At 49.6% G+C, this 27,069-nt stretch overlaps 1 protein-coding gene across 6 annotated transcripts in view; it reads left to right on the forward strand.

Moving 5' to 3' along the window:
* SPEN (spen family transcriptional repressor) overlaps positions 1-27,069 on the forward strand; it is a 451,658-nt gene that overhangs the window by 274,074 nt on the left and 150,515 nt on the right. For all 6 annotated transcript variants that reach the window (XM_078642529.1, XM_078642530.1, XM_078642531.1 and 3 more), the window contains one exon: positions 153-253. In XM_078642529.1, the coding sequence (XP_078498655.1) occupies positions 153-253 (101 nt within the window). The remainder of the gene's footprint in view (positions 1-152; positions 254-27,069) is intronic.

Consider the following 27,069-nt stretch of genomic DNA (forward strand, 5'->3'; position numbering starts at 1 on the left):
ATTTACAGGCTAGCTGCTTTGTTGAGAGACTGAGCTAATCATCTGTGTGTGGCAGTGATAGTATAACATTTTCATAACTGATCTTGTTCTGTTATGGTCGGTGTATATCCTTCCACAGCATGTTTTAATTCTGTGTTTTTGTTGTATCTTAGGTGGACTTTGCAAACCGCGAAAGCCAGCTGGCATTTTATCGATCCATGGACACATCAGGACAGGACATCAGAGACTTCTATGAGTTGTTAGCAGAAAGAAGGTAAAGCAATTCTGTACTGTAAAACGATTCAGATTTTCTTTACTCTGTTACTTGTTTGGTACATGAAAACATTTACAAGTCCATTGTAGCTGCTACATGTGCACAGTTCTGGTGATCTGATTTCTTTCTTTTCAGTTTAGTTGATTCATTCACTAATATGCTTATCTATTTTATTAGGTCTCATTTTATTCTGTTCAGCTAACCCTTATTTTTAAAGCCCTTTGTAATTAGTGCAGTACTGTTGTGTAGCACAAGTGTCTTGTGGGCCACCAAGACGTTTTTGTAGGAAAGTTCCTCTTTTTGCATGGTTGCCCCCCACTTTTTGCCTGATGTTTATGCTCTTTGACTAAGTGTACCCCGAGTTCTGCTTTCCAGGTACCCAGTATGAGAAAGCGCCCTCTTCATGGTTGCCCTCACTTTTTGCTGAACTGCTAATGTGCTTTGACTTGGTGTGCCCTGGGCTCCTGCTAATCAGGTACCCACGACCTATTTTCTTTCCCTATATCTGCATTGATGCCTAAACCCATTTGGCATCTCTGGCCACAGGCCAGCCCCTGGTAAATGGTACCACAGGTACCCAGGGCACTGTGACCAGAGAAGGCCTCTAAGGGCTGTAGTGCTTAATGTGCCACCCTTAGAGGTCCTGGACCTTCACACCCAAACACTGGCTTTCCAGGCTGCACGTTTTGGTGTGTCCTTCAGCCAGCAACCTCAGGAAACCCCAGGACCTGCCCTACCTTCCAAGGAAAAGACTGTCTCCTGTGAACACTGGCTTTGTTCACCAACAGACTCCCCTTCCGTCAAAATCCGCAAGTCTACACCACTCTGCACCTGTCGCCCACAGACTGAGTTCGAGTGGCCCAACATCACAAGGAGGCCTCCCTGGCGATTCTGACCTGAGATTTGGTGATCTCTGACCTGCCTCAAATCACCCAGTGAAGCCCCCCCCCGCGGCTGCCACCCGGAGCTGGTAAGAGAAACCAAACGCCTAAAGACACCCCTGCACCTGAAGCCCCACGTCCTTGGGTGGCCCAACCAGCGGTGTCTCAGCATCCCCAGGCATCCTAACTTACCTCTACAACCGGTGGTCACCTCCAGAAGATCTTTGTCCCTGCCTGAGCTTGCAGTATTAGCTGCCCACATACACACCCTCACGCAATCTTCGGTCTGCTTCTCAAATCCTCCTGACCGTCCCCCGTTTCAAGCTCCAACGTATGGGAGGACGCAGGTTCGCCACGCTTGCAACTAAACTGTGGAATACCCTCACCCTGGACATTCGTTCCTCCACCTCCCTTCTCCAGTTCAGGCGACTACTTAAAACGTGGCTGTTTATTGCAGACTATGGCGTAGTCTCCCTGGTTTCTTTGAGTATAGTGTTTATGACCGCTCGGTTAGCGCCAAGAAACTTGGAGTGAACGTGCGCTGTACAAATTTTGGTTAAGATAAGTGTGTCTTGGTGCACTCTTTTATTTGTCAAAATGCCTGCTTTGTTTGACAAATGCCCGGAGTGTCCAAGGAAGAAGGCAAAGTCGGACCCACATGAGGTGTGCATCGTCTGCCTTCCCTCTTCTCATGTCCCAGAGGAGTGTGGCATCTGCCAGACATTATCCACCAGGACCCTGAGAGAGAGGGTGAAGATCAGGCTCCAAGGCCTGGAGGATAGAAGACTGCAGACACAAGGTGGGTCTGGGCATGCTTCATCTGCCCATGATGAGGCCTCTGGGGGGCTCCCCAGAGGCAGGAAGGCCAGCAAACGTCAGATTTCTCCGCCAACGTCGATAGCATCGACGACGGCGTCGAGAGGGATGAAAGCAGTCTGTTCCCCGTCTCCCGAGGGCTCTGGGTTGAAGCGGCATCGACGTTCGACGTCGAGGGGCTGACTAGGCCGCCGCCGAGATCGCTGTCGACGGTGTCATTGTCGTCGGCGAGTCATCTACGTCGAAGGAGTTCGGCCCGGCGTTGGCTCTCGCCGCCAAGGGGACACCGCCGCTCGCCGTCAGCGAAGAGGAGGAGGTCGGCGTCGAGGGGATCCTCGACGTCGAGGAGGACGTCAAAGACTCGCAGGCGTTCGACGCTGAGGAGACGTTCGCCGTTGAGAAGACGTTCGTCACGAAGGAAACGCTCGAGGTCGATGGTTGCCGTCGAGGAAGAGACGTTTGTGGTCCAGACGTGACTCAACGTCGAGACGAGGGCCCCGGTCGACGTCGAGACGGCGTTCCTCGACGTCGAGACGACGTTCTTCGACGCCAAGGAAGCGCAGAAGGAGTTCTGGCGCCAGGAGTCCCTCTTGGTCCGCTGGGGCGCCTCGGCGGCGGTCTCCAATAGGAGATACTAAATCACCTCCGCCTAAGACGAGGGAGTCACAGGGCTCGGTGTACTCTGAGGTGTATATACACCTCCCAAGCCAAAATCGCCTACACCTCCTCCCCCTTGCCCAAGGAACCTCCGCCACGGAATCCCACTCCGCCTCCGCTTCCACCTCTGGTTCCACCTCATGGTCATCCTCTGCTACCTCCTCAAGGACTGCCTCAGGTTCCGCCGAGGTCTGTTTCGCTGCCACGGTACCAGACCCCTCCTAAGGGGATGTTTCAGCCGAAGGTCCCGGTCAGGCTGCGGTCTCCTGCTCCTGTGAGACCTGCGGAGCATACAAAGCCGAGGAAAACGCGCTCTCGTTCCGGACGGAGGGAGAGATCGCGGAGTCGTCGACAAGATAAAGGCGACGCCACAGGAGGCGCAGATCGTGATCCCACACGGGTTCTTCTGGGACCAGGGACTACTCACCGACGTTGTCGGACTCCCCGGGGACGAGGGTGTCGCCAGTGGACGACATCGTCCCATTTCAAGATGTTCTGCTGAGGGGTGCGGCTAAGTTGGGCATCACGTTGACGGTGCCCACACCCACGACGTCCGTGATTTTTGAGACGCTACATAAAAAGCACCTGTCTCGGCCGTTGCTACCCCTAGTACCTGAATTGGTAGAGCCCGCTCAGGAGTTGTTTCTCACTCTGGCGGTGACGAAGGCGGCTCCCTCCATTCTCCTCAAGAAGTACCGGGCTTTGGATTCTGACCCGGCCTTTCTCAGGATGGATCCGCCACCGGACTCTGTCATAGTGACGGCTGCTAGGAAGCAGCATGCCACCACCCCGTCGTCCACGGTACCTCCTGATCAGGAGAGCCGCTGGTTCGACTCGGCTGGCAGAAAGGTCTGTGGGACGGCGTCTACTGCAATGAAGGCTGCAAGTGCCGCGGCTTTGCTAGGGCGATATGATCGAGCCCTGTGGGAATCCCTCCAGCAATTCGCTGAGCTCCTTCCTCGAGAGAAGAAAGAGGACTTCCAAGAGATTCTCAATGAGGGACTATTGGTGTCGAACCAAGTCATCAGCGCGGCTGTTGATGTCTCTTCTGGCGGCGCATGGATATTGCCATGGTGTCAACCAACGGCGCCACGCTTGGCTTCGCCTTACATCCCTCAAGCCAAATGCCCAACAACGGGTTGCCAACCTACCTTTCTCGGGGGAAACCCTGTTTGGCAAGCATGCGGACTATGAAATGGCCCGCATGAAAGCGGAGGCCGAGACCCTGACGGCTGTCGGGTTGGAGAAGCCCAAGGAGAAGAAGACCTACTGCCCGTTCCAGAGACGGTTCGGGGCGCAAGGCAGAGGGCGAGGGCAGACTTCGGGACAGCAACAACAGCAGCAGCAGTTCCGGAGGCCCTTCCAGAAGAGGCCAGCAGTCCGCAGCGGCGAACAAGGGCCCGGCTGGGTCTAGGCCCTGAGCGTTTACTTCCCCTACATCCGTTACCCACTCCGGTGGGGGGAAGCGTTCAATTTTTTCTGGCAGAGTGGAGAAAAATTACTCAGGACAAGTGGGTGCTGAATATTGTTTGCAATGGATACAATCTTCGGTTCACCAGAAATTCCACCAGTCAGCTCGCAGTTTCAGCTGCGCGAGCTCCAGGCGGAGGCCGATATCCTGTTAAGGAAAAGGGCGATAGAAGACATACCTCTGTCTCAAAGGGGAAGAGGTCTGTACTCCCGGTTCTTTCTGGTTCGCAAGAAGGACAAGAACGAGTTCAGGCCCATTCTGGATTTGCGACAAGCAAACAAGTGGATTCGCAGAGAGAAATTTCGCATGCGGTCGTTGTAGGAGAGTGGGGTCTGCAATCCCATGGCCACCCCAGATATTTGTTTTTGCTTCGCTGGTTTACGACTTTCCCTGGCTGTGGGCCTGCTAATCAGACCCACAGCCTAGCTGTTCTCTCTCTAAATTGCAACCATGTACCCTAGGTGCATTTACCAATTGGTACTGGGCCACCTTATCAGTCCCTGTACAGTATACCTTGGGTATCCAGGGCATAGGTGTACCCAGGGCCTACCAGGGGCTGCAGCATGTATTATGCCACCCCTGGCTGGCCACCCAAATCTGACACAACTGGCTGCACGACAGCTGGGGCAAGGTGGTGTAATCACCCTTTGCTTTAGATATAGTATTCCTATATCTAACCCTAAAATGGACACATATATTCCTATCAGTCATTCCTATGGCAGGCCTCATCAATCCTGAAGGCAGAGTGCTTGGAATTATGTGAGATGGTGCTCTGGCGTTAGCTGAGCCCATTTGCAGCTTGCGGAACCAAGTCCTTATAGCTGTTCCATGATAACGCTATACCATATACTCTTAAGTGCATTATAATCCTCGCGGTTAAATGCTAACTTTGGCATAGCATTATCAAAACATGTCGAGTAAGGTGTCATACGAATTGGAATACTAACCGCTCGCCAATTCTGGCGACGGGGTTAGCATTCCACCCTTCTAGAGGGACACGACATGTATGTAACTGTAAACCCCGATTAAAGTTAACTCGAGCCTCAGCATCACAAAATGGATGCTGCCACCACAGACACAAGTCTGACCTCCTGCTGCTGGGAGTCCTTCCAGCAAGGGAGACTCAGACAGAGGGTTTCCTGCCTTGGGAGGTGCTAGCACCACCCCAGACAGGATTTTGTGTATTAGGTAGGCCAATGCTGAAAGGAATGAGACATGCCTGGGGCACACAAGGTGCCCTGTGCATACACCGGTTCCTACCAGTTGCTGGGGCACTCCAGCCCCAGCTCTGGCGGGAAACTGGACAAAGGATAGGGGGTGTAACCACCCCCCTTCCTGGTCCCACCCAGGGGAGGGACCTAGTTGTAGTGCAGCCCCCTTTAGCTGAATAAAGGTAGGAGCTGGTCCCATTCCAGATTAGATTACTCTTGACAACTTCCACGAAGAACTCTCGACCTTCGACCTCCTGGACACCAGAAGACTGAAGAATCTCCCCTATGGTCAGGGAGTGACCATCCTGCTTCGCAGGCACCATCAAGCTCCTGTGCGGTTTGCTGCAAAGTCCTTCCATCCCGGAATCAGACGACCCAGCTCGACAAGACCCGGACCTCCAGACCTCTCTGACCTCTACCCACATCCACAGCACAGCTGGGACCCGTGGGTGCGACGAGCAACGTGGAGACGGCCATCTTGAAGAAACCTGCACAGCGCTTCCAGCACGACCCCTGAGGGTTCCTCGAGTGAGTGCATTGGGGACTGAGAAGCCCCACACCGACGCAGCACCTGCATCAAAGACCAGCCCCCCAGCCCCGTGATCTGCGCGGGGCCCTTTTGCCTGGTTGCTGCCCTTCCTGTTGTCTGGTCACTTGCCGGCTGGCTAGTGACCTCTGAGACGACGACCCGAAGATTTCGACACTGCTAGTCTGGTCCCCCAGACTGGCCCTTGCTTCCTTGTAAAAGAGAAGCACCCCGGACCCTCCTGGTCCACACCAGACGCCATCTTTGTTCCACCGCGTGGCTTGCATTAGCCAAGGCCTGTTGTCCAGATCGACGATCCGACACCGCCAACAGCAGCAGACTCTGTGGGACAGCTCGTGCCTCCAGCCTGGTCGTGAAGAACAGCTCCTGGTCCGCGCAGCTACAGAGAGAAGCGACCCTTCCTTCACCTGAACGCGGCGACTGCATCTGCTTCCCTCCTGGTTCCAGCACCGTCACTGGCTAGTGACCAAGACTCTGTCCCCTTCCTTTTCAGGACTTCCTTCTTCCTAGTTCCATCCTTGGAACCACCGGACTCCTCCATCTGGCTGCCTGCCAGCAACTTCTTGTTTCAGGCATCACCGGGATCCACACAGCAAACCCGTCGCAACTTCAGCCCTATGCACCCGCAGCCTGTGGGTTAGGTAACTAAAGCTTCTAGGTGCTGAAGTCTGTGTCCACTATCCTAGTGTCCAGGTCCACTGTTGTTTTCCCTCCATCCAGCCGGGTTCGTCCGGAATCCGTAACTTTGTAAACTGTAGCATCCATAGACGTTGGTACGCATCCCGCGTGAGAGTTTCCACTCTGCACGTGAGTCCCGTGGGCATCCTGCTCCGTACTTACCTAGTTCGTAGCGTAGTCCCACCAATCCTCCAGCCTCTGGATCTCCTTACAGTACTTTCCTTCCTCGCATTCCATTGTTTTGAGTATATGGTTTGTCGTGCCCCTAGGGCACTCGTGTAAATATTGTGCGAACTCTTACTTCTTTTGTAGTATTGTCATGTGCTTAGCCCTCTGATCTCATAAAGAGTTCAGAGGTGTATGTTAGTTAATAAATATCCTTTTATTTTCATAACAACCTGTGTGGTGTCCTTTCATCTGGTATTCAAGGGGTTATATTGTGGTAAAACAGCTGGCTTCACATGCCAAAAGAGTTTAGCCTAAAGACTGCTTTTGTCCACGCTACTAGGATAGCTGGTCTATCAGGTTGACTTACAACCAATCACCATAAGGGTTGTTTGGACTGATACAAGGTGATCACTTGAATTAGTGAGCATCATATATCAGGCCAACTTCTCACAGTCGTTGCATCAGATTTATCCTCAGCTGCAACAGGGAGACTGGCTATGTGCTATAGACCTACAGGATGCGTACTTCCATGTGGCCATTGCACACAAACACTGGAAGTTCCTGCGATTCCAAGTCGGCGCCAATCATTATCAGAACACAGTACTGCCATTCGGGCTGAAGTCTGCGCCCAGAACATTCTCAAAGTGCATGGCGGTGGTAGCTGCACACCTGAGGAAGAACAAGGTGTTTGTCTACCCGTACCTGGACGATTGGTTGATCAAGGCCTCCTCCTTCTCGGAAGCTCAAGCGCACTTCCAGAAGACGTGTGTTCTCTTGAACAAGCTGGGGTTGCACATCAACATGTCCAAGCCTGTCCCGACTCCGGTCCAGTGCATACAGTACTTGAGAGCCTCCATCAATACGCTGTCAGCAAGCGTATCTCCTTCGGAGGAGAGACGATTATCACTCCTTCGGAAGGCTCAGGCTCTTATGACCGCTCCATCTACAACAGTGAGAACAGTGTCTTCTCTACTGGGGTCGATAGCCTCTTGTATCTTCCTCACGCCACACGCACGGCTGCACATGAGACCATTGCAGGAGTGCTTGGAGGATTAGTGGGATCAGAGGAAAGGCTCTTGGGACACAAGATACGACTGTCTGCATGCTCTTCAGTCTCTGAAGTGGTGGTGTTCAGCGGAGAATCTCCTCAGAGGGGTTCCCTTCCACAAGGACATTCCCACACAGACTATTGTGACGGATGCGTCTCTCCACGGCCGGGGAGCGCACTCCGGAGACTTACAAATACAAGGAACGTGGTCCCAGACGGAGTCCACGTATCACATCAATTTCCTGGAACTCAGAGCTGTTCACTTGGCACTGAAGGCCTTTCATTCGTCCTTCCAGACCAACTCTCTGCTTGTACAGACTGACAATACGACCACGATGTATTACCTCAACAAGCAGGGGGGCTCGAGATCGCGCACTCTGTCGCAGGAGGCGCAGGCGATCTGGCGTTGGCTTCTAGCCAGAGGACTGACGATAACGGCTACCCATCTACCAGGTGTGCAGAATGTTCAGGCCGACTCACTGAGCAGACAGATTCAGGAAAACCACAAATGGGTCATAAACGACGAAGTACTAGGAGAAGTCTTCGCAAGGTGGGGGACTCCAGACGTAGATCTGTTCGCCACTGCCGAAAACCGCAAATGCCGAGACTTCGCCTCCAGGTACTACCAGCAGGGGACGCTGGGGAATGCGTTATGGATCAACTGGTCGAACAGCTTTCTGTACGCTTTTCCACCCATTCCCCTGATTCCGGCGGTGCTCATCAAGCTGTCCCAGTCCAGGGCACGGATGATCCTGATTGCCCCGGAATGGCCCAGGCAGTGGTGGTTCACAGACCTGCTTCACCGGTCTCTCCTTCCTCACATACGGCTGCCGTACCGGCCGGACCTTCTCACGAAGTTCGGGGGGCAGATGGTGTACCCCAACCTTTCGTCTTTGAGTTTGGCGGCATGGCTCCTGAGATAGTACAATATGGCCATTTGAATCTACCAGAAGATTGTATGGACATACTGAAGGAGGCTAAGCGACCTTCCACTAGGACTTCCTATGCTTACAAGTGGAAGAGATTTTGCATCTGGTGCAAGTCCAAGAACTATGACCCGACGACTTGTAAGGAAGATGTCATCCTTCCGTATCTTCTACATTTGGCGCAGTCTGGCCTTAATGTCCATTCCATTAAGGTTCATCTCGCTGCGCTGACTTCCTACAGGAAATGCCCTTCACAGACTTCCTTCTTCCAGATCCCTGTGATCAAAGATTTTTTGGAAGGCTTGAAGAAAGTGTTCCCTCCTGTCCGGCTTCCTTCGCCTTCATGGGAATTGAACGTGGTGATGTCCAGATTGATGAAGGAGCCTTTTGAACCTATTCATAAGGCTTCATTGCAGCACCTGTCCTGGAAGGCTGGGTTCCTCGTGGCCATTACATCGGCCCGCAGGGTGAGTGAAATTCAGGCGTTGTGTTGCCAAGAACCTTATACTGTATTTCATGCTGCTAAGGTTGTTATGCGTACTCACCCTAAATTTCTGCCAAAGGTTATATCTGATTTCCATGTTAACCAGACCATAACTTTGCCTACGTTTTTTCAGAATCCTTCATCTCCAGTGGAAAGGTCTCTGCATTCCCTGGATGTCAGGAGGGTGTTGAAATTTTATCTGGATAAAACCAAAGATATTCGTAGGTCAGACCAATTGTTTATCAACTATGGATCTGTCAGGACCAGTCTTGCTACCTCAAAACAGTCCATCTCGAGGTGGATTGTGTCCTGTATACAATTGTGTTACCAGAAGGCTAATAAGACCTTAGGGCGGTGGTTCCCAAACTGTGCGCCGCGGCTCCCTGGTGCGCCGTTAGGAGTAGCCAGGGGCGCCGCGCACAATCTGGGAAAGAGCTTCTGCCGAGGAAGACTGTAATTATGTGTGACTGTAAAACAATTAAAAAATGATGCGTCTTTTTACGCCCTACCCTACTGTCAGCCTGAAGGCAGCAAGCAAAGCTTATTTAAATCACACACAGGGGTGTTACAATTGCCACCAGTATGATAAGGAATCATGGTTTGACCCAAGAGGGCACAGCCGCAATACGCGCAGCTACGTGCTTTCATGTAGCCTCTGCCTATATTCGCAGCAATGACTGTTGAACGTTATTCCTGCCCGTGTTCTGTCATGCCTCTGGGGAACATCTTCTCAAGAGACAAGTAGGTTGTAGGTTGTTTTCACACTAAGTTACTTGGTATTACTTTAATGTAAAGAAGGGGAACATGTCAACTCGTGACCCCCAAGCAGCCCGTGTATATATATGCTGGCTGCTGTGACGAAACATCGCAGCTCAGACTGCAGCAACCAGGGCATCAGAGAGGCTGTTAAATCACCACAGACTGGGCTGCCCACATGTGTTTTATTTCTTGGATGAGAGAAATACAGCAGGTGGAAGAAGGAATGCACGGGGGTAGAACAAAGTGTGAAAGAATCAAAGGGGAGGAGAAGGAAAGCAGGACATAAAGGCAGAGAAAGGGAGAAAAAGAATGTCTGAAGAGGAAAGGCAGCAACAAGAGGTTGAGAAACAAAAAGGATGAGGGAATAGAAGACGCTTTAGCTTTTTCATTATTGAAAGTTTCCTAATGCGTCATTTACTGACCATAAACGGATACAGCAGGGGTTGCAACAATGCACGCTTCATTTAATGCACAGAACAGGCATGCATACGGCTGCTCTTTGGCTCTTTTTAGCGTTTAAGACCGTGCATTCTGGGGCTTGTAGTTTGTCTTTTTTTTACATCATTGTATTGTATTGTATTGTAATTAGCATTTATATAGCGCTTACTACCCCTGACGAGGAGTCGAAGCGCTTTTTCGGCGGGTAGCACGCTACTCCGGGACCCACAGAGGATTAGTGTTGAATTAGTATAGTGAAACATGCAAGTACATTTTAAGTGGTGGATAGGTTAGTCAGTTATTTGGATTTGGAATTATAGCAGAAGGATAGATGAAATATGAGGTAATTTCAGTGGTGTATATTAGTCTGTTACTTGGAGTGAGAAGGATAGCGGATGGATAAAAGGAGAAGAAAGATTTACATTCATATAGCACTTGTTACCCCTGATGGGTGTTGAAGCGCTTTTTGGCGAGTAGCACGCCACTCCGGAACCCATAAAGGATTAGTGTTGAAAATTAGTATAGTATAAATATGAAGTAATTTGAGTAGTAGATATGTTATTCAGTTATTTGGGCAGTATATTAGTATAGTTGAATATGGAACATGGAATTTGAGAAGTGAACATGTTAGTCTGTTAATTGTTATAGAAAAAAAGGATAGTGGAGGGATAAAAGAGTGAAGGGTTTTTTTTTATGAGAAAAAGGGCAGCATTTCTGTCCCTAGTCCCGATCAGTCTCGAACAGGCCCAAACAGGCAACTACCCTTGTCCTCTCCACCCTTAGCCTCGACGCCCGGGCTGAGACGCCCTAGGCCTGGCCTTTTTTGTAGCCCTAGTAATCAGGTGACCCCTTCAGCCAATGGGAACCCTAGCCCTAACATTATCCAATCACAACATTAGCCCTAACTTCTAGAACCAATAGGAGACCAGGACCTTGCAGCCAATCTTAACCCTAGTCCAAGCACCCAATCAGTTAAAAAACCCTGATCTCTACGTCCAGTAAAGGCCCTAGCCCTACCACTAGTCCCAATCCAATTCCAAGCAGCCAATGGTTTAGGTAGCACTAGTCCCTACTTCCAATAGCAAGCCTAACCCTACTCTTAGTCCCACACCTGGTCCAACAACCAATCACACCGGAAGCACTAAATAGCTACTTCCAATTGAAGGTCTAACCCTAGCCCTAGTCCCACCCTACTCCCAACAACCAATAACATAGGAAGCCCTAGTCCCTACTTCCTATAGAAATCCGAACCCTAGCCCTAGTCCCAACCCTGCAATGATTGAATCACAGACCGAGAAACCAGTCAGAACCCTCAAATACCCAACCAATGAGGACATTAACCCTAACCCAATAGAAACACCAGATACAACCACCAATCAGTGTACACATGTGCCAACCACCAGCACACCATATAAGGTCCCAGCAACCTCAGACAAGGTTTGCTGGCCAGGGAGTTGGAAGCTGCTTGCTCCTGTTCAGAATCTCCTAGGAGACAGACAGGCTCAATCCACAACTTTGGACTTCAGCAGGTGAAGGCTTCACTAATGCGAAATCTAACAATACTGTTTGAATAAAGCTTTACTCCCCCTGCTGCCCAAAAAAACGAAGTGCACAGGCCCCAGTAAATACAGCTCACAGAAGCACCCTCTGATGTAGAAAATCCCTGTAGCTAGGGGGGGGGCTGGCCTCACTGGCTTGTGAACACAAAATGGTGGCGGGGGGTGCACTGTTTGAGCACACAGGCCTACGCACAGAGCAAATGAGAAATTTGGAGGGAAAACAGATTTGTCACCAAGGAATTAGAGGGACAAACTACAGAGGTTGGACTGCAAATCCCACAATTCAACACACTAAATGAAGGCAATCATGGGCAGGGAAAACCACACATTTAAAACACAACACAGGTGATAAAATATGCAATTACAGGCAGGATAAAACTACAATTTTTAACTAACAACCACAGGCATAGACAGTAAACACAAAGTGAAAATCGTTTTTTAAACAACTTTTTGTCTTGGGAAGAGACAGCACTAGTCTGTCTCCTTACCACTTCCTGGACTCTGCTCAAAGCAATCTGGGGCACATGTGGGCTGCAACTCACAAGATGGAGGAGAATGATTTGGGGTGCACCCAGCAAGGCCTTCAGGGGCCTGGGCAGGTGTGAGAGGAGGGCTCAGACTTGCCTGGTAGCTGAATAGCCAATGGTCTGCTGGCCTGGGGGTGGGGTTTGGGCAGCTGCTTGCTCCTGTTCAGAATCTCCTAGGAGACAGACAGGCTCAATCCACAACTTTGGACTTCAGCAGGTAAAGGCTTCACTAACTCACTATCTCACTTCACTATCCCTGGCAGCTGTGTCCGCTGAGTTGAGGGCGCATCGGATTGAACGATTTGAAAATAATTTACTCTCCTGGACAACTTGGTGGTCTCTTTTCTTGTACTCCTCAGGGAGATGTTGGAGGATTTACCCCATTTCGTCCCAATAGGACCTGCCATACCTCGCCAAGAACCACTGAGTGTTGCCAATTCACCAATGGTTGGCTGCCTGTGCTCCCACACTTTTCCCCCAAAGCATTGATGAGTTTATACTCTTTGTCGAATGGTGGGGCATCTGCTGATGTCTGGGAGATGGCCCTCTTGTAGGCATTAGATACCATGAGTGTATCGGGGAGAAGTTGGCCCTTGATGTTAGGTGGAGCTGAGGGTGCAGCTTTGTATTTCTTGTCTACTCTTGGTGTAATAGTATGTGCCTGCACCCGATCTTTGAAGATTTCATCTGAGTGACGGAGCAAATCCCTTTAGCATGGGCAGATATATACATGCCCCCGTGGTAGAAGAGAGTGCCTCAAAGAGAAATTAATCCTCAATGGGGTCTTTGTGCAAAGGGGCCTGGTGATATGCACCTGCCCTAGCTATAAGTTCCTGGATGGAGGTTGCATCATCCGGGGGTGATGGCTTAGATGGGTAACGGTCAGAGTCATTATCCCCGGGAGGGGTCAATGTCGTAGCTGACCCATGGATCTGTGGATTGCTGATTATTATTCTCCCCTCCCCCCTGATCCCCATTGTAAGTCTAGGGGAAGCCCTGTGGAGTAATGTTTCCTATATCACTAAAGAAGTGATGTGATGAAGGAGGCAGTGAGTCTCAAGAATCAGTTCTGGTGCCGGAATGGATAGTTTTAATGCCGAACTTGGTCTTTGTTTCAGTGCAGAGGTGGTCGGAGCTGAAACAGCAGAGGGAGGGGTGCTCGGAGCTGATGAGGCAGATGGTCAGTTCAGCACTGAGATTGGTCGGCTCGATGCAGTTTCAGCTGGTTTTGGCCTGGCTTTTGTTGGAGGTCTGAGGGCGGGTCATGATGAGTATTATCTCACAACTCATAGCAAGTGAGAGCTTTGGATCATTTCTCACTTAACAAATTATAGTTTTTATTAAACGACTGTTATATTTTAATTTTGTTACAAATATAATTATAATACCTTCATCGGCTTCATCCCAATTCATTTCAGGGAGAAAACTGGAAGTATTCCAAAGGTCGGGCTTCCATCTCCCCCACCGGTAAAAAAAAAGTGACATGATGGGGAGCCACGACCAGCTGCCAATTAGTTCAAGGGAGCCACAGGTCGAAAAAGTTTGGGAACCTCTGCCTTAGGGGGTAAACCTAAGGCTCATTTCACCAGGGGCCAAGCTGCCACGACTGCTTTTCTACGTAATGTTCCAATTGCAGAAATCTGCAAGTCGGCCACTTGGGAGTCTTGCTAAGCATTACTGTCTGGACACTGATGCCAGGACAGACACTCGGGTTGGGCAGGCTTCGCTGCGAAATCTGTTCGCACACTAGTGGTGTTATTTCTTTTTTCTCCACCGCCGCTTTGGTGTGGGGATGGTTCATAGGAGAAATGGTCGATATAGCAAAAACATGTAACAATTATTTAAATAGTAGACCAAACAAAGAAATGAATTTATAGTACTCAAAAGAATTTTAATTCTTTCAATTTGATCAAAAGATCCAGTCCATGATTCTAATCATTTAAAGAAATGTCAATATATACAATATAATACAGTGCTCTAGGTGCACAGAAGGTGGAAAGGAGTAGGAGTGATTGGGTCTGTGAGGGATGGGGTAAAGGTTAGGTGATATGAACAAAATGCAATCCTATTCAATAGAACCTTTACAGCCTAACTTCGGTCTGCAAGTCCCTTCAAATACATTACACATAGGACAACGTTATTCAGATACCGAATCCTGTGGTGTATGTCCACGTATGAAAAGTTGTCGACGTTTCGACCCCTGGTTATAAGGGTGATTGGATCCTCATTCTAGGGTCTTCCTCAGGACAGGTAGGTAGAGCACCTGAAACCATAAAATTGAATCAGTCTTGGTCTAAGGGGACGGGGTCTACTAAAAGTGTTATAACGACTACCAAAATACTTACATAAAAGGTCGCCATTTGAGCATAGGTCGCATCCATTTCATTGAGGCCATTCTCTACTGTGTCTAATTGATGCATCCCTTTACATTCTCTTATGTTCATGACTGGACTGAGGTCACCGCCTCTGGGTCCCAATGTGATTCTCTCCAGTACAAGCCATCTCAGCGATTCTGGACTGTGTGATTTCATTTGGAAGTGTTCAACCAGAGGGGCCCCTACTGTTTGACATCTAATGCGGCTGCAGTGTTGAAGAATCCGATATTTTACATTTTTGGTTTGGTCTGGCCTATGTAGGCAAGGTCACAAGGGCAGACGATTGCATATATGACTTCACTCGTATTGCAGTTCGTATGTGATTTTAGATCAATCGTGTGGTTCCTGTATGACCATGATTTAGTTTCCCTAGATAGGGCGCAAGCTTTGCATCTAGTACATCTGTAGTGTCCCACTATTTCAGGTAGATTCCATAGGGTTTGTATTGTTGCCGGTGGAGGTTTATCTAGGAGTGACCTGACCACGTGATTGTACAGGTCTTTGGACCATTGGAGAGATTCTGGGGCTGCCAAACGTATGCAGGAATATGCCAGCCCCACAGCACAGGTCTCCTCTTCAGGATCTGGTACAGGAGATGGACAAGCGTAGTCCTCCCAGGCGCGAATCACCTGTGAGAACACCAATCAGATCTCCCAGAAGGTCCCGATCTCCCAGAAAAGGACCTCGTTATGAAGATCGGATCAGATCTCGCTCTCCTAGGCGGGAGGAGCCTTCAAAAAGATCTCGGGAGAGGAGGCACAGTGCTCACCGTAGACGTCGACGAACTCCGTCTACTTCATCTACCAGGTCTTCCAAGAGGGACTACTCCCCTACGTTGACGGACAGTCCTACGTCCAGATCCTCTCCAGTGGATGACATTGGCACGTATCTAGATGTCCTGCAAAGAGGAGCTCAGAAGCTGAGCATTGAAATGTCTGTCCCTCAGGTTACAACGACAGTCATTTTTGAGACTTTACACAAAAAAGCTATCTCCCGTCCTCTGCTGCCTTTAGTCCCGGGGATTATGGATCCTGTCAGAGGTTTTCCTAACTCCTGCGGCTATCAGAGCGGTGCCAGCCCGCATTCAGAAAAAATACAAACCGGCATCTTCTGACCCGGTTTTTGTAAAATCTGACCCTCCAGCAGACTGTAATTGTGGCAGCGGCGAGGAAGACACATGCAGTTGCCGGTTCCTCTTCAGTCCCACCAGACAAGGACAGCAAATCTCAAGACTCCTGGGGTCGCAAGGTTTGCAACTCAGCGGCATCCACTCTTAAGGTTTCTAGTGCGGCTGCGCTTCTGGGTCGATATGACAGATCTTTATGGGACTCAATGGAAAGGTTCAAATCCAAGCTGCCAAAAGAAGACCAGCAGGATTTTGAAGAGACTGTGACAGAAGGATGTCTGGTGGCGAATCAGGTGATTAGCACGGCTGCGGATGGTGCTGTCCTTGCGGCGCATTCCTATTCACATGGGGTTTGTGCCAGGAGGTCGGCCTGGTTGCGCCTTACAGGTCTGAAGCCGGATGCTCAGCATCGCATCCTATCCTTAATCTCCCCTTTTCGGGTTCCGCTCCCTTCGGGGAACATGCTGATGAAGAAATGACCCGAATGAAGACGGAACTGGACACAGTGAAAGCGGTGGGTTTGGAGAAGAAGAAAGAATTCAAACGCCGCTTCAAGACCAACCGGGGGAGAGGGGCTCAATAGAGGGTTCAAACCCCTCAGTGGTCCCAAAATAAGAACCAGGGGAAATCCCAGTTTCGAGGCAAACCCGGCAGAGGAGGTCACCAACAATCCTCTAACACCACAAGAGGAGGCAAGGCCTGAGCAGTGGCTTCCTCTGGCGCAGTTACCCACTTCAGTGGGAGGAGGTGCTTCACAACACCTGGCAGAGTGGGTCAGCATCACAAAGAATCAGTGGGTGCTGAATATACTGCGCAATGGATACAGGCTACGTTTCCGTGCGCCTCTGAAGAACATTCCTCCAAAGAGCTCTTGCCCTCACCAGCTAAGCTTGCTCCGAAGAGAGGTAAAAGTCCTACTGCAAAAAAGAGCGATAGAGGAGGTTCCTCTCGCTCAAAGAGGAAAGGGAGTTTACTCCAGATATTTTCTTGTCCCCAAAAAAGATCAGGAGGACAAGTTCAGACCAATACTCGATCTGCGACTTTTAAACAAAGTCATCGTCAGAGAAAAGTTCCGCATGTTAGCACTTCACCAAATATGCCCGCATCTTCAAGTCGGAGATTGGATGTGTTCGGTGGACCTGCAAGATGCGTACTTTCACATCCCAATTGCTCAACAACATCACAAGTACTTGAGGTTTGTTGTAGGGAACAAACACTACCAGTACAAGGTGCTACCCTTCGGTCTCCAGTCCGCACCGCGAGTCTTCACCAAATGCATGGCAGTAGTGGCGGCTTTTCTTCACAAGAAGGGGCTCTTCGTCTACCCATACCTGGACGACTGGCTCCTAAAAGGTCCATCTCCGGTACAGGTAAAGCACGATCTACATCTGTGTCTGCACCAGTTGCGCAGTCTCGGCCTCCATGTGAACCTGGAGAAGTCAGTCCAGCGGCCTATACAGTCCATCCACTACCTAGGCTCCGCTCTGGACACAAAAGTGGGAAAAGCGTTTCCTTCGGAGGAGAGACTTTTATCCATGAGTCAGAAATGTGGACTCTTGCTAGAGTCTCGGCTTCCAACAGCCCGACAAGTAGCATCCCTGCTGGGTTCCATGGCGTCCTGCATTTTTCTCATCCCAAACGCCAGGCTGAGAATGCGTCCTCTACAGCAGGCTCTGGAGGATCAGTGGGACCAAGCGACAGGACGTTGGGAAGATCGTATCATGCTTTCCCAAGCGACAAAAGATGCCATCAAATGGTGGACTCTGAGACAGAATTTACTGGTGGGGGTACTGTTTCACCAACCTCTTCCATCCCAGTCTATAGTGACGGATGCCTCTCTGCAAGGCTGGGGAGCGCACATGGGTCCGCTTCAAATTCAAGGCCAGTGGTCTGCGCAGGAGCAGACAACCCACATCAATATGCTGGAGCTCAGAGCGGTATTCCTGGCTCTCAAAGCTTTCTTTCCAGCGATAGAGTCCAACTCAGTCCTAGTTCAAACGGACAATACGACCACCATGTTCTATCTGAACAAACAAGGAGGCACAAGGTCTCGCCCACTTTCTCGAGAGGCTCAGGCAATCTGGCATTGGCTCCTCTCTCTCGAGGCCTCACGGTAGTTGCAGTGCACCTTCCAGGCGAGTTGAACGTAAAAGCAGACGCACTCAGCAGGCACTTCGAAGATCAGCCAGACTGGGTGCTAAACGACGAAGTAGTAGAAGAGCTTTTTCGTTGCTGGGGTCGTCCAACGATAGACTTGTTTGCAGACGACGAAAACACCAAATGCCACGCCTTCGCGTCCAGGTTCCACCGGCCAGGGACGCAGGGCAATGCTCTACTGATGGATTGGTCAGGGACATTCGCTTATGCGTTTCCTCCACTGGCTCTGATTCCGAGAGTAGTTTCCAAGCTCCGCAGGTCGAACATGGAAATGATCCTGATAGCTCCGGATTGGCCGCGGCAGTGGTGGTACCCGGACCTTCTACATCTATCTGTGTCCATACAGACTACTCCCTTGCAGGCCGGACCTGTTGAGCAAGATGAACGGGAGGATAATGCATCCCAACCTCCCATCACTGAACCTAACAGCATGGCTCCTGAGGTCCTGCAATATGGACATTTGAACTTGCCTCCTGAATGCATGAACATTTTAAAAGAGGCTAAGAGGCCTTCCACGAGAGCGTCCTATGCGTTCAAGTGGAAAAGGTTTTACTTACGGTGTAGGGATCATCACCTAGATCCGACTAAAGGGCAGGAGGACGTCATCTTGCCATACCTCCTTTCCCTGGCAACTGCTGGTTTAAAGTACGCTTCTATTAGAGTGCATTTGTCAGCCATAGTAGCATACAGAAAATCACCTGATCAGATTTCCTTCTTTCAAGTTCCAGTGGTTAAGGACTTCCTCCAGGGGTTGAAAAAAGTGTATCCCCCTGTGCGAAATCCTTCTCCTCCATGGGAATTGAACCTGGTTCTATCCAGGTTAATGTCACCTCCTTTCGAGCCCATCCACAAGGCCTCCTTGCAACAGCTCTCTTGGAAGGCGGCTTTTTTGGTGGCGATTACCTCTGCGCGCAGAGTAAGCGAGATTCAAGCACTCTGTGCGAAAGAACCATATACTGTTTTTCACCACAATAGAGTAGTCCTAAGGGCTCATCCATCTTTCTTGCCTAAAGTCATTTCTGATTTTCATAGAAATCAGTCCATTTCCCTCCCTACGTTTTTTCCAAATCCTACGACCCCAGCCGAGCGGTCGCTTCACTCCTTAGATCTTAAGAGTGCTCAAGTTCTATTTGGAAATGACCAAAGGGATTAGGAAAACGGATCAGCTGTTCGTGAACTATGGTTCGATGGGAACAGGTTTTCCAGAGGCCAAGAAGTCCATCGCGAGATGGATTCTCGTGCATTAAATTGGCCTACCAGCTTGCAGGCAAGCCTTTGTTGGGGTCACCCAAAGCGCATTCCACTAGAGGGAAGGCCGCTACAGTAGCTTTCTTGCACGACATTCCAATGTCAGAGATATGCAAGGCTGCGACATGGAAATCAGTTCATACCTTTACAAGGCATTACTGCCTAGAATCTGATTCCAGGGCCGATACTCAAGTAGGACAAGCCTCTTTGAGGAATCTATTTGGGTAACCTACGGCCTGTACGAGCTTAGTGGTTACTAGGCTTAATATGGTTATTACTGTATTGTTACTCCTTTGCCCGCAGGGAGATGAGGTGAGGCTCGCTATTCTATTCTAATGCTTATGACTATTGATGAGGATCCCCTGGAAGAGAAGGATTAGTTACTTACCTGTAATCCTAGTTCTCTTCCAGGGGTATCCTCATCAAAGTCATAAGAAACCCTCCCGCCTCCCCGGGCAAAGGAAATTCTTTAATAAGGAGATATTGTTAACCTATCTGTTACTGGGTTTATTTTCAGTCTCCGAAAAGAACAACTGACCTAACTGTCACCCCTGAGGCATGATGGGATACTGGAGGTCATGGGTGCCTTAAAGGCACGGTGTCCGTTTATTGCTATGCAGCTACAGGCTAGCTTTTCAGTCTTTTTAGACTGTGTGTTTGCAATGCAGCCTGGGAGCTTTCTATGCTTCCAGTGAGTTATGAGAATTTCTACTGCTTTCTGAGCATTAAAACAGTTTCTAAAACAAACTTTGTGTTGTTTCTCATGTTTCTAATGCTTATTACTCATGTATGGTGGAAATTCTTTACAGCATATTTCAGCTCTGTTTTTATTTTGGCTGCTATTGCATGTTTTTATATATATATATATATATGTATATATATATATATATGTATATATGTGTGTGTATATATATATATATATATATATATATGTGGGGCACATATAATATAGTGTTTCCGGGGTCCCGCACATGGGCGGGAATATTCTAATGCTTATGACTTTGATGAGGTTACCCCTGGAAGAGAACTAGGATTACAGGTAAGTAACTAATCCTTATCGGACGCCCAGGTGGTTTTTGGAGATTTTTGTGTACCTTGGGTAAGTTGTAGATCGTTGGTACTCTTGGTTGCGCCACATTTAGGTATCCATGCTCCTTGGTGTTAAGAAAACCTGCTTACTTTCCCTTTCTTGTGGTTTATTGGATTTTGACCCTGATCTCCTTGGTTGGATCGCTTGCAATTGGTGTGTAGCTAACCCCATCTCTAAGTTGGGAATAGATCTCATTCTTATAGTCTTGTACATCTTGAAGGACAATGGCTCCCCCTTTATCTGCTGGTTTTATAACGATGCATTTGTTGGATTTAAGTGAGCTGAGGGCTTCTCTCTCCCCTTTTGTTATGTTGTGCCTCACATAAGATCTTGTTGGGCAGATTTTCATCACGTCCCTGAGTACAATGCTTTCGTAGGATAGGATCCTGTGGGGGACAGGTTGTGTGGGCGGCATGAAAGTTGAGGCAGGACGTAGTCCAGTGAAGGATGTTAATGCTGACGAGGAGGAGTTTTTGAAGTAATGCCTGTCGTATTTTTCGGAAGAAACGAAACAATTCTGTTTTTATGTTAAACTTGTTGGCATGCGAAGTGGGTACAAATGACAGACCTTTACACAACACACTAGTCTCATCCTGAGAGAGTTTGTGTTTGGATAGGTTGATGATTGGGTTTTCATGGGTTACCACCTGTAGGTTTTTCTCCTGGAGCTGATTTCTCCATGCACTTCTGGTTGAAACCTCACTTGTTAGGGGATTTGTCCCTGTTGTCTGCTCCCATCCCAATTCTGTTGATTCTGGCCCCTCCTCGGTCGTCTGTTCCTATACTCGCCTCTCCCTCTTGTCCATGGATGGCCTCTGCCTCTGGGCGGTCTCCAAGAACTGTCCTCTAAAAAAGACGGTTGGGGGCCCATCTGCCAATTCTGTTGGGGTTGGTACCATTGCTCTTGGTATTGATTGCTGCTACCAGGTGTTGGGGGGCCGCTCTCACTACCTGAGCTGTAGGAGGAGTCTGAGAAGTTGGTGCATCTCCTGTTGCCTCGATATCCTCCCCTTCCTCTGTAGAAAAACCTCCCATGGGTATCCTGTTTGAAGTACTCTTCCTGCAGGTATGGGTATGTTCTTTTTTTTTTTTTTTATGGTAGTACTGTATGTCCTTGGCTAATTTATCCAATTTTTTGGCTTGTTTCGACGTCAAAGTCAGTAAGGGTCTTCTCTAGTCTTTCCAGAGTATCCCTTGTGTTGGCAAAGGCACTGTGGGACGAGATTTCCTGTTTAAGTTCTGTAATCTCCTTAGTCAGTTGTTCTACTTATTCCTTAGCCGTTTCGATGCCAAGCACCATCCAATGGCGCGAGCAATTATTCGCAACAAAACTAAAACCTTCTTTAAATTTTCACAAAAATGGCTGGTTCGTTACGTACTTGTAGGCCAGATGGTATGATATTTGCCTGTAGATACTTGGTAAGTAAGTGTCCGTGGAGTCTGGTGCGCACAAGTTTTTTCTCCAGTCTTTCTAGCTTACTGATTTTCTCATTAAGTGAATGGTCAATATTAGGAGTATTGGATGAAAGAAAAGTGGCTCCTGTGTCCCCCTCTGAGGTTTTTAATGTACTCCTCTGTATAGGACAGGGTTTCATGCTCATTTATATTGAATCCGAAAAGAAAATAAAGAAAATTTGCTTATATAGTGAAGGGGATGGGCTTGCCATTCTATTCACTAGATTATGACTATACACAGAGATCCCCTACTACGGAAGGAGTAGTTTCTGTCCTGTAACTCCAGTTCTGTAGTAGGGGTATCTCTGTTATAGTCATAAGCGCCCGCCCTCCTCCCCGGTGGAGAGAGATTTTCATGTAAGGAATGCTACAGGTCTGGCGTGTTACGACTTCAAAAAGAACTGAAAGTAAAAGGGACCTGCTGTGCATTCTGGGATACTGAGAGTTCTGGGAAGTTTTCTTAAAGGCACATTATCCTGTTCTGAGCCACATAATGGCAGCCCATGGGGCTTGTCTGTCCACTCCTTCCTCTCTATCATTCCAGAGGGTTTTGCTGGTAAAAGCAAGTTTTTTTATGTGGAGAAATCTGGACAGGCTGTGCTGTTTGTGAAGTACTGGACAGTGTAGCCTGTGGATATAGGCTGCATTATCTGTCTTTAAATTCTCTCTTAAGTGTCTGTGCAGGTCTGCATTTTTTTGACAATTTAAGAGATTATTTTTGATTGCTCCGGGGTCCACGCACATGGGCGGGACTATTCACTAGATTATGACTATAACAGAGATACCCCTACTACAGAACTGGAGTTATAGGACAGAAACTACTCCTTCCCTTTCCTCAAATAAAGTGTGACTTCTCCACACTTCCCCGACTATGTCGGGAGAAGACTGCAACAATTCCTCCCCAGATGGCAGTCTATAACTACAGACAAATGGGTTTTAGGAATTATCCAACATGGTTATTGCCTGGAGCTCTCAGATTTTCTACCGCACGTTGTGCTTGGGAGTCTCCACCTGAGTTCTCCTCAGGAATTTCTATTTTCTTCTCAAACTGCATTTAATTGTCTTATAAAGTTATGTCTGATAGCCAGAAGAAGGGTCTTTTCCGGGCCTGTTCCAACTGCAGGAAGAAAAGACTTCATGTAGAGGATAAACATGAAACATGTTTATACTGCCTCTACCCTCACCATCAGGCAAAGGACTGCAAAATATGTCGGACCTTCTCCAACAAGACCCTCAAGGACCGAGAAGGTCGACTTCTACTATGGCTCAACAGACTCAAGACCAAGACTGATGACTTGGTGTCGGAAGGTGAGAGTGTGTCTGGAGCGTCGCATTTTTCCTTGAAGAGGCCAAGGGTTTCTTCCCCTAGCCCCACAGACACCCCTCCTATGAAGACTTCTAAAAAGTCCTCAGAGGGCAAGTCATCCGTGTCTGGCAAGGACCTTCCTGTCCCCAGGAAGCAGCCGCTGTTCCCGACGACGACAGTGTCGATGGTTCATTCAGCGCAGAAAACTGTCTCGACGTCGACGACGACAGTGTCGACGACGACGGCATCGTCGGCTTCCTCCTCCACGACGAGGACGACGCCTTCGTCGGCGAGTAGACCTACGCCGTCGACCATCCCGGTCACTCCATCGACGACGAAGATGTCGTCGTCGACGAGACCATCGTCGAAGACACCGACGACGACACCGTCGACGAAAACAACGCCGTCGACGAAGTCTACCTCGTCGACGAGAAACATCCCGTCGACGGTAGGAAAGCTGTCGACGACGGGGACATTGCCGTCGACGAAAATGACACTGATGAAGACACCGTCGTCGCAACCACCGTCGACGACGAGTAACTTACCGTCGGCGAAAATACCTGCCACGGCGCTGTCAATTCCAGCGTCGACGTCTTCAGGACCGTGGAAGGAGTCTGCACTCTTGTCACACGCCATGGATGCCTTTCCACCGCAAGTGAGCCATGTCACGGTGAAAATTACTAAGCGGCCTATTACGCCACTTCAGACGTCGCCCGGTAGGGTACAACAACTACCTCCGGCCTGTCTATTGCAAGGTCAGGAATCGGACGAGGACTCCTTTACGCAGGCTACTAGTCCATCTGACCTGGTACTGAAATGCCAAACTACAGACGAGGAGCCGGAAGAGGAGGAAGAAGACCTTGTACAACAACCGGGCCAACCTCCAACCCAGACACAGGTTACTCCTATGGTGTGTCTCCCCGCCTCCATTATCTCAGACCTGCAATTCCTTATAAAGGATTATAAGGAAAGGTTCCCGGAGAAACACTCTGCGCCTGCGCTTCCAGCTGCACAGGCGCCAGCTCCTTCATCTCGCCATAAGCCAGCTCCCCTGGTCATTGAAAAGAACATGTACCAATTCAGGACGTTCCCTCCTCTGACGAAGAGGAGAGGGAACAGGAGGAAGGTGAAGTAGATGACGACCAGTCAGACCCAGATGCAGACCAAGACTATATGGCACATTCTCCAGCCTCTCCGGATCCACAGACCTCGGAGTCTCCACCCGCAGACATCGGTGGATTCCACAACATCATTGAGCGGGCTGCCAAGAGGTTCCATATGTCCATGGAAACTCAGGAAACTGAATGCTTCCTTTACGATTTCAAGGAGCCCACTAAGAAGTCCACAAGGTCAACCCCTATTATTGACTTTATATGGAAGCAGGGCAAACAACTCATGCAAACTCCTGCTTCTATACAGGTGGTAGTGCCCAGGCTTCATAAAAAATACAAGGCCACCTCATCGGCACCAGTATGCCTGACAGGTCACCCCAAGGCAGATTCCGTGGTGACTCAAGCGGCGCAGAAGAACTCACGAAATCCAGCCTCGCCTCTGTCGACGCCACCTGACAAGGAGGGCAGGAAACTGGATGCCGTTGGCAAACGCTTCACTACCATGTCGGCCATGACGGTGAAAGTGGCTAATTCGATTGCACTATTGGGCCGTTACAATCGCCAACTCTGGGCGGACATTGCGCCCTATCTTGCGAATCTGCCGGAGGATCTAAGAGAGGAAGCACATTCACTTCTCTTAGAAGGCCAGACCTCTGCTTCAGAGCTCATCGACTGTGCCATTAATGCCGCCATGACTGCTTTCCGGCAACTGGCAGGGGCTGCAGTCCTGAGACGACAGGGTTGGCTCAAGGCCACCACTTTCCGCCAGGAGGTGCAAACCAGGATATTAGATATGCCTTACGATGGCCAGCACCTCTTTGGTGACCAGATCGACGCAGCCCTCACCACCATTAAAAAGGACACAGACACCGCCAAGGCTCTAATTCCGGACCCAGTCCTTTCGTGGCAACAGGGGAAGAGGACAACCTGCGTACAGAGGTTCCTATCAAAATCGGTCTTCCTACTCATATTCACAGTCCAAGCCGCAATTTCAACAGAGGCAAACACAACAGGGACGCCAGTCTTCCAACGGCAAATCCAATTACCGAGGAAAGGGCCAAAAACGACCTGCGGGCAACAGACAATGACTTGTCTCCCCAGCCAGCCCCTCCACCACTACATTCTTTACGACTTGGAGGAAAGCTGTCATACTTCCTACAAAATTGGCAAACTATAACAACGGATCGGTGGGTACTCCAACTCATTCGATTTGGACATTCCCTAGAATTCACCTCAATTCCCCCAACGACACCACCTCGACATCGATCCCACAGGCACCTACGATTACTTCTTCAGGAAATTGCTTCCATGCTAAAGAAGGGAGCGATAGAGAGAGTTCCACGGGCCCGCAAGGGACAAGGCTTTTACTCTCACTTCTTCCTAATCCACCAAAAAGGAAAGAAGTGGCGGCCAATCCTGGACCTCAGGGCACTCAACGTGTTCCTAAAGAAACAATTGTTCCGTATGGTGACTCTGCAAGAAATCCTTGGTCTTCTGGAGAAAGGGGACTTCATGACGTCCTTAGACCTTCAGGACGCCTACTACCATATACCTATTCTCAAAGGGCACAGGAAGTTCCTCAGGTTTGCGGTGGCAGGACAACACTACCAATTTCGTGTCCTTCCATTTGGCCTCAAATCTGCCCCGAGGATATTTACCAAATGCCTATCACCCGTGGCAGCATTCCTTCGTCAGCAAGGCCACCAGGTGTTCCCATACCTGGACGACTGGTTGGTGAAGACAGCGGCCGCCGCAGCCTCATCCTCCGGCGCCTGTCTGGATATTTTCCACCGCCTGGGTCTGACCCTCAACACCGAGAAGTCGACTCTGGAACCCACCAAGGTCATCACGTTCCTTGGAGCGACTCTGGACACAGAGCATGTCAAAGCTTTCCCCTCTCAGGAGAGAACGGTCAAACTCATCTCCTTGGCCAAGGCAGTGGCTTAGAGGAGGACTCTACCGGTCCGCACGTTCAAGTCCCTCCTCGGCATGATGTCTTCATGCATATTGCTCATTCCCCACTGCCGCCTGAAAATGCGTCCACTCCAAGAGGAACTGACAAAGCAATGGACGCAAGCTACAGGTTCTTTCGAGGATCGCATACGAATCACTCGACCCATTATCAACCACTTGCAATGGTGGACATCACTCAACCATCTGTCAAAGGGTCTGCCATTCCTGCTCCCAGCAGAACCACATGTAATAACTACGGACGCATCCCTGGAAGGTTGGGGAGCAGTCCTCCAGGAACTCCAGATCAACGGCAAATGGACGACACAGGAAACCAAGTTCCATATCAATCTGTTGGAGTTGAGAGCGGTCTTCCTGGCTCTACAGGCGTTTCTACCACGCATTCACCACTCCCCAGTGCTCGTCAGGACGGACAACACCACGACGATGCACTATCTGAACAAACAGGGGGACACACGCTCGATCTCGTTATCTCGAGAATCGCAAAGAATCTGGAACTGGCTTCTGCAGCATGGAATAACGTTGAAGGCGGAGTATGTCCCGGGCAAGGACAACGTCTTGGCGGACGCACTGAGCAGGGAGAGATCTCCTTCCCACGAATGGGAACTGGACATGGAGGTGCTGGACCGTATCTTCGAGGAGTGGGGCACTCCGAAAATAGACCTTTTCGCCACCAGGGAGAACGCCAAATGCCCAAGCTTCGTAAGCAGGCATCACCACTCAGGAACCCTCGGGAATGCATTTTCCATCGCATGGCGCAACGTATTTGCGTACGCCTTTCCGCCATTCCCACTGATACCCAGGGT

The sequence above is a fragment of the Lissotriton helveticus genome, chromosome 5_1, assembly GCF_964261635.1.
Source record: "Lissotriton helveticus chromosome 5_1, aLisHel1.1, whole genome shotgun sequence".
Lineage (NCBI taxonomy): Eukaryota > Metazoa > Chordata > Amphibia > Caudata > Salamandridae > Lissotriton > Lissotriton helveticus.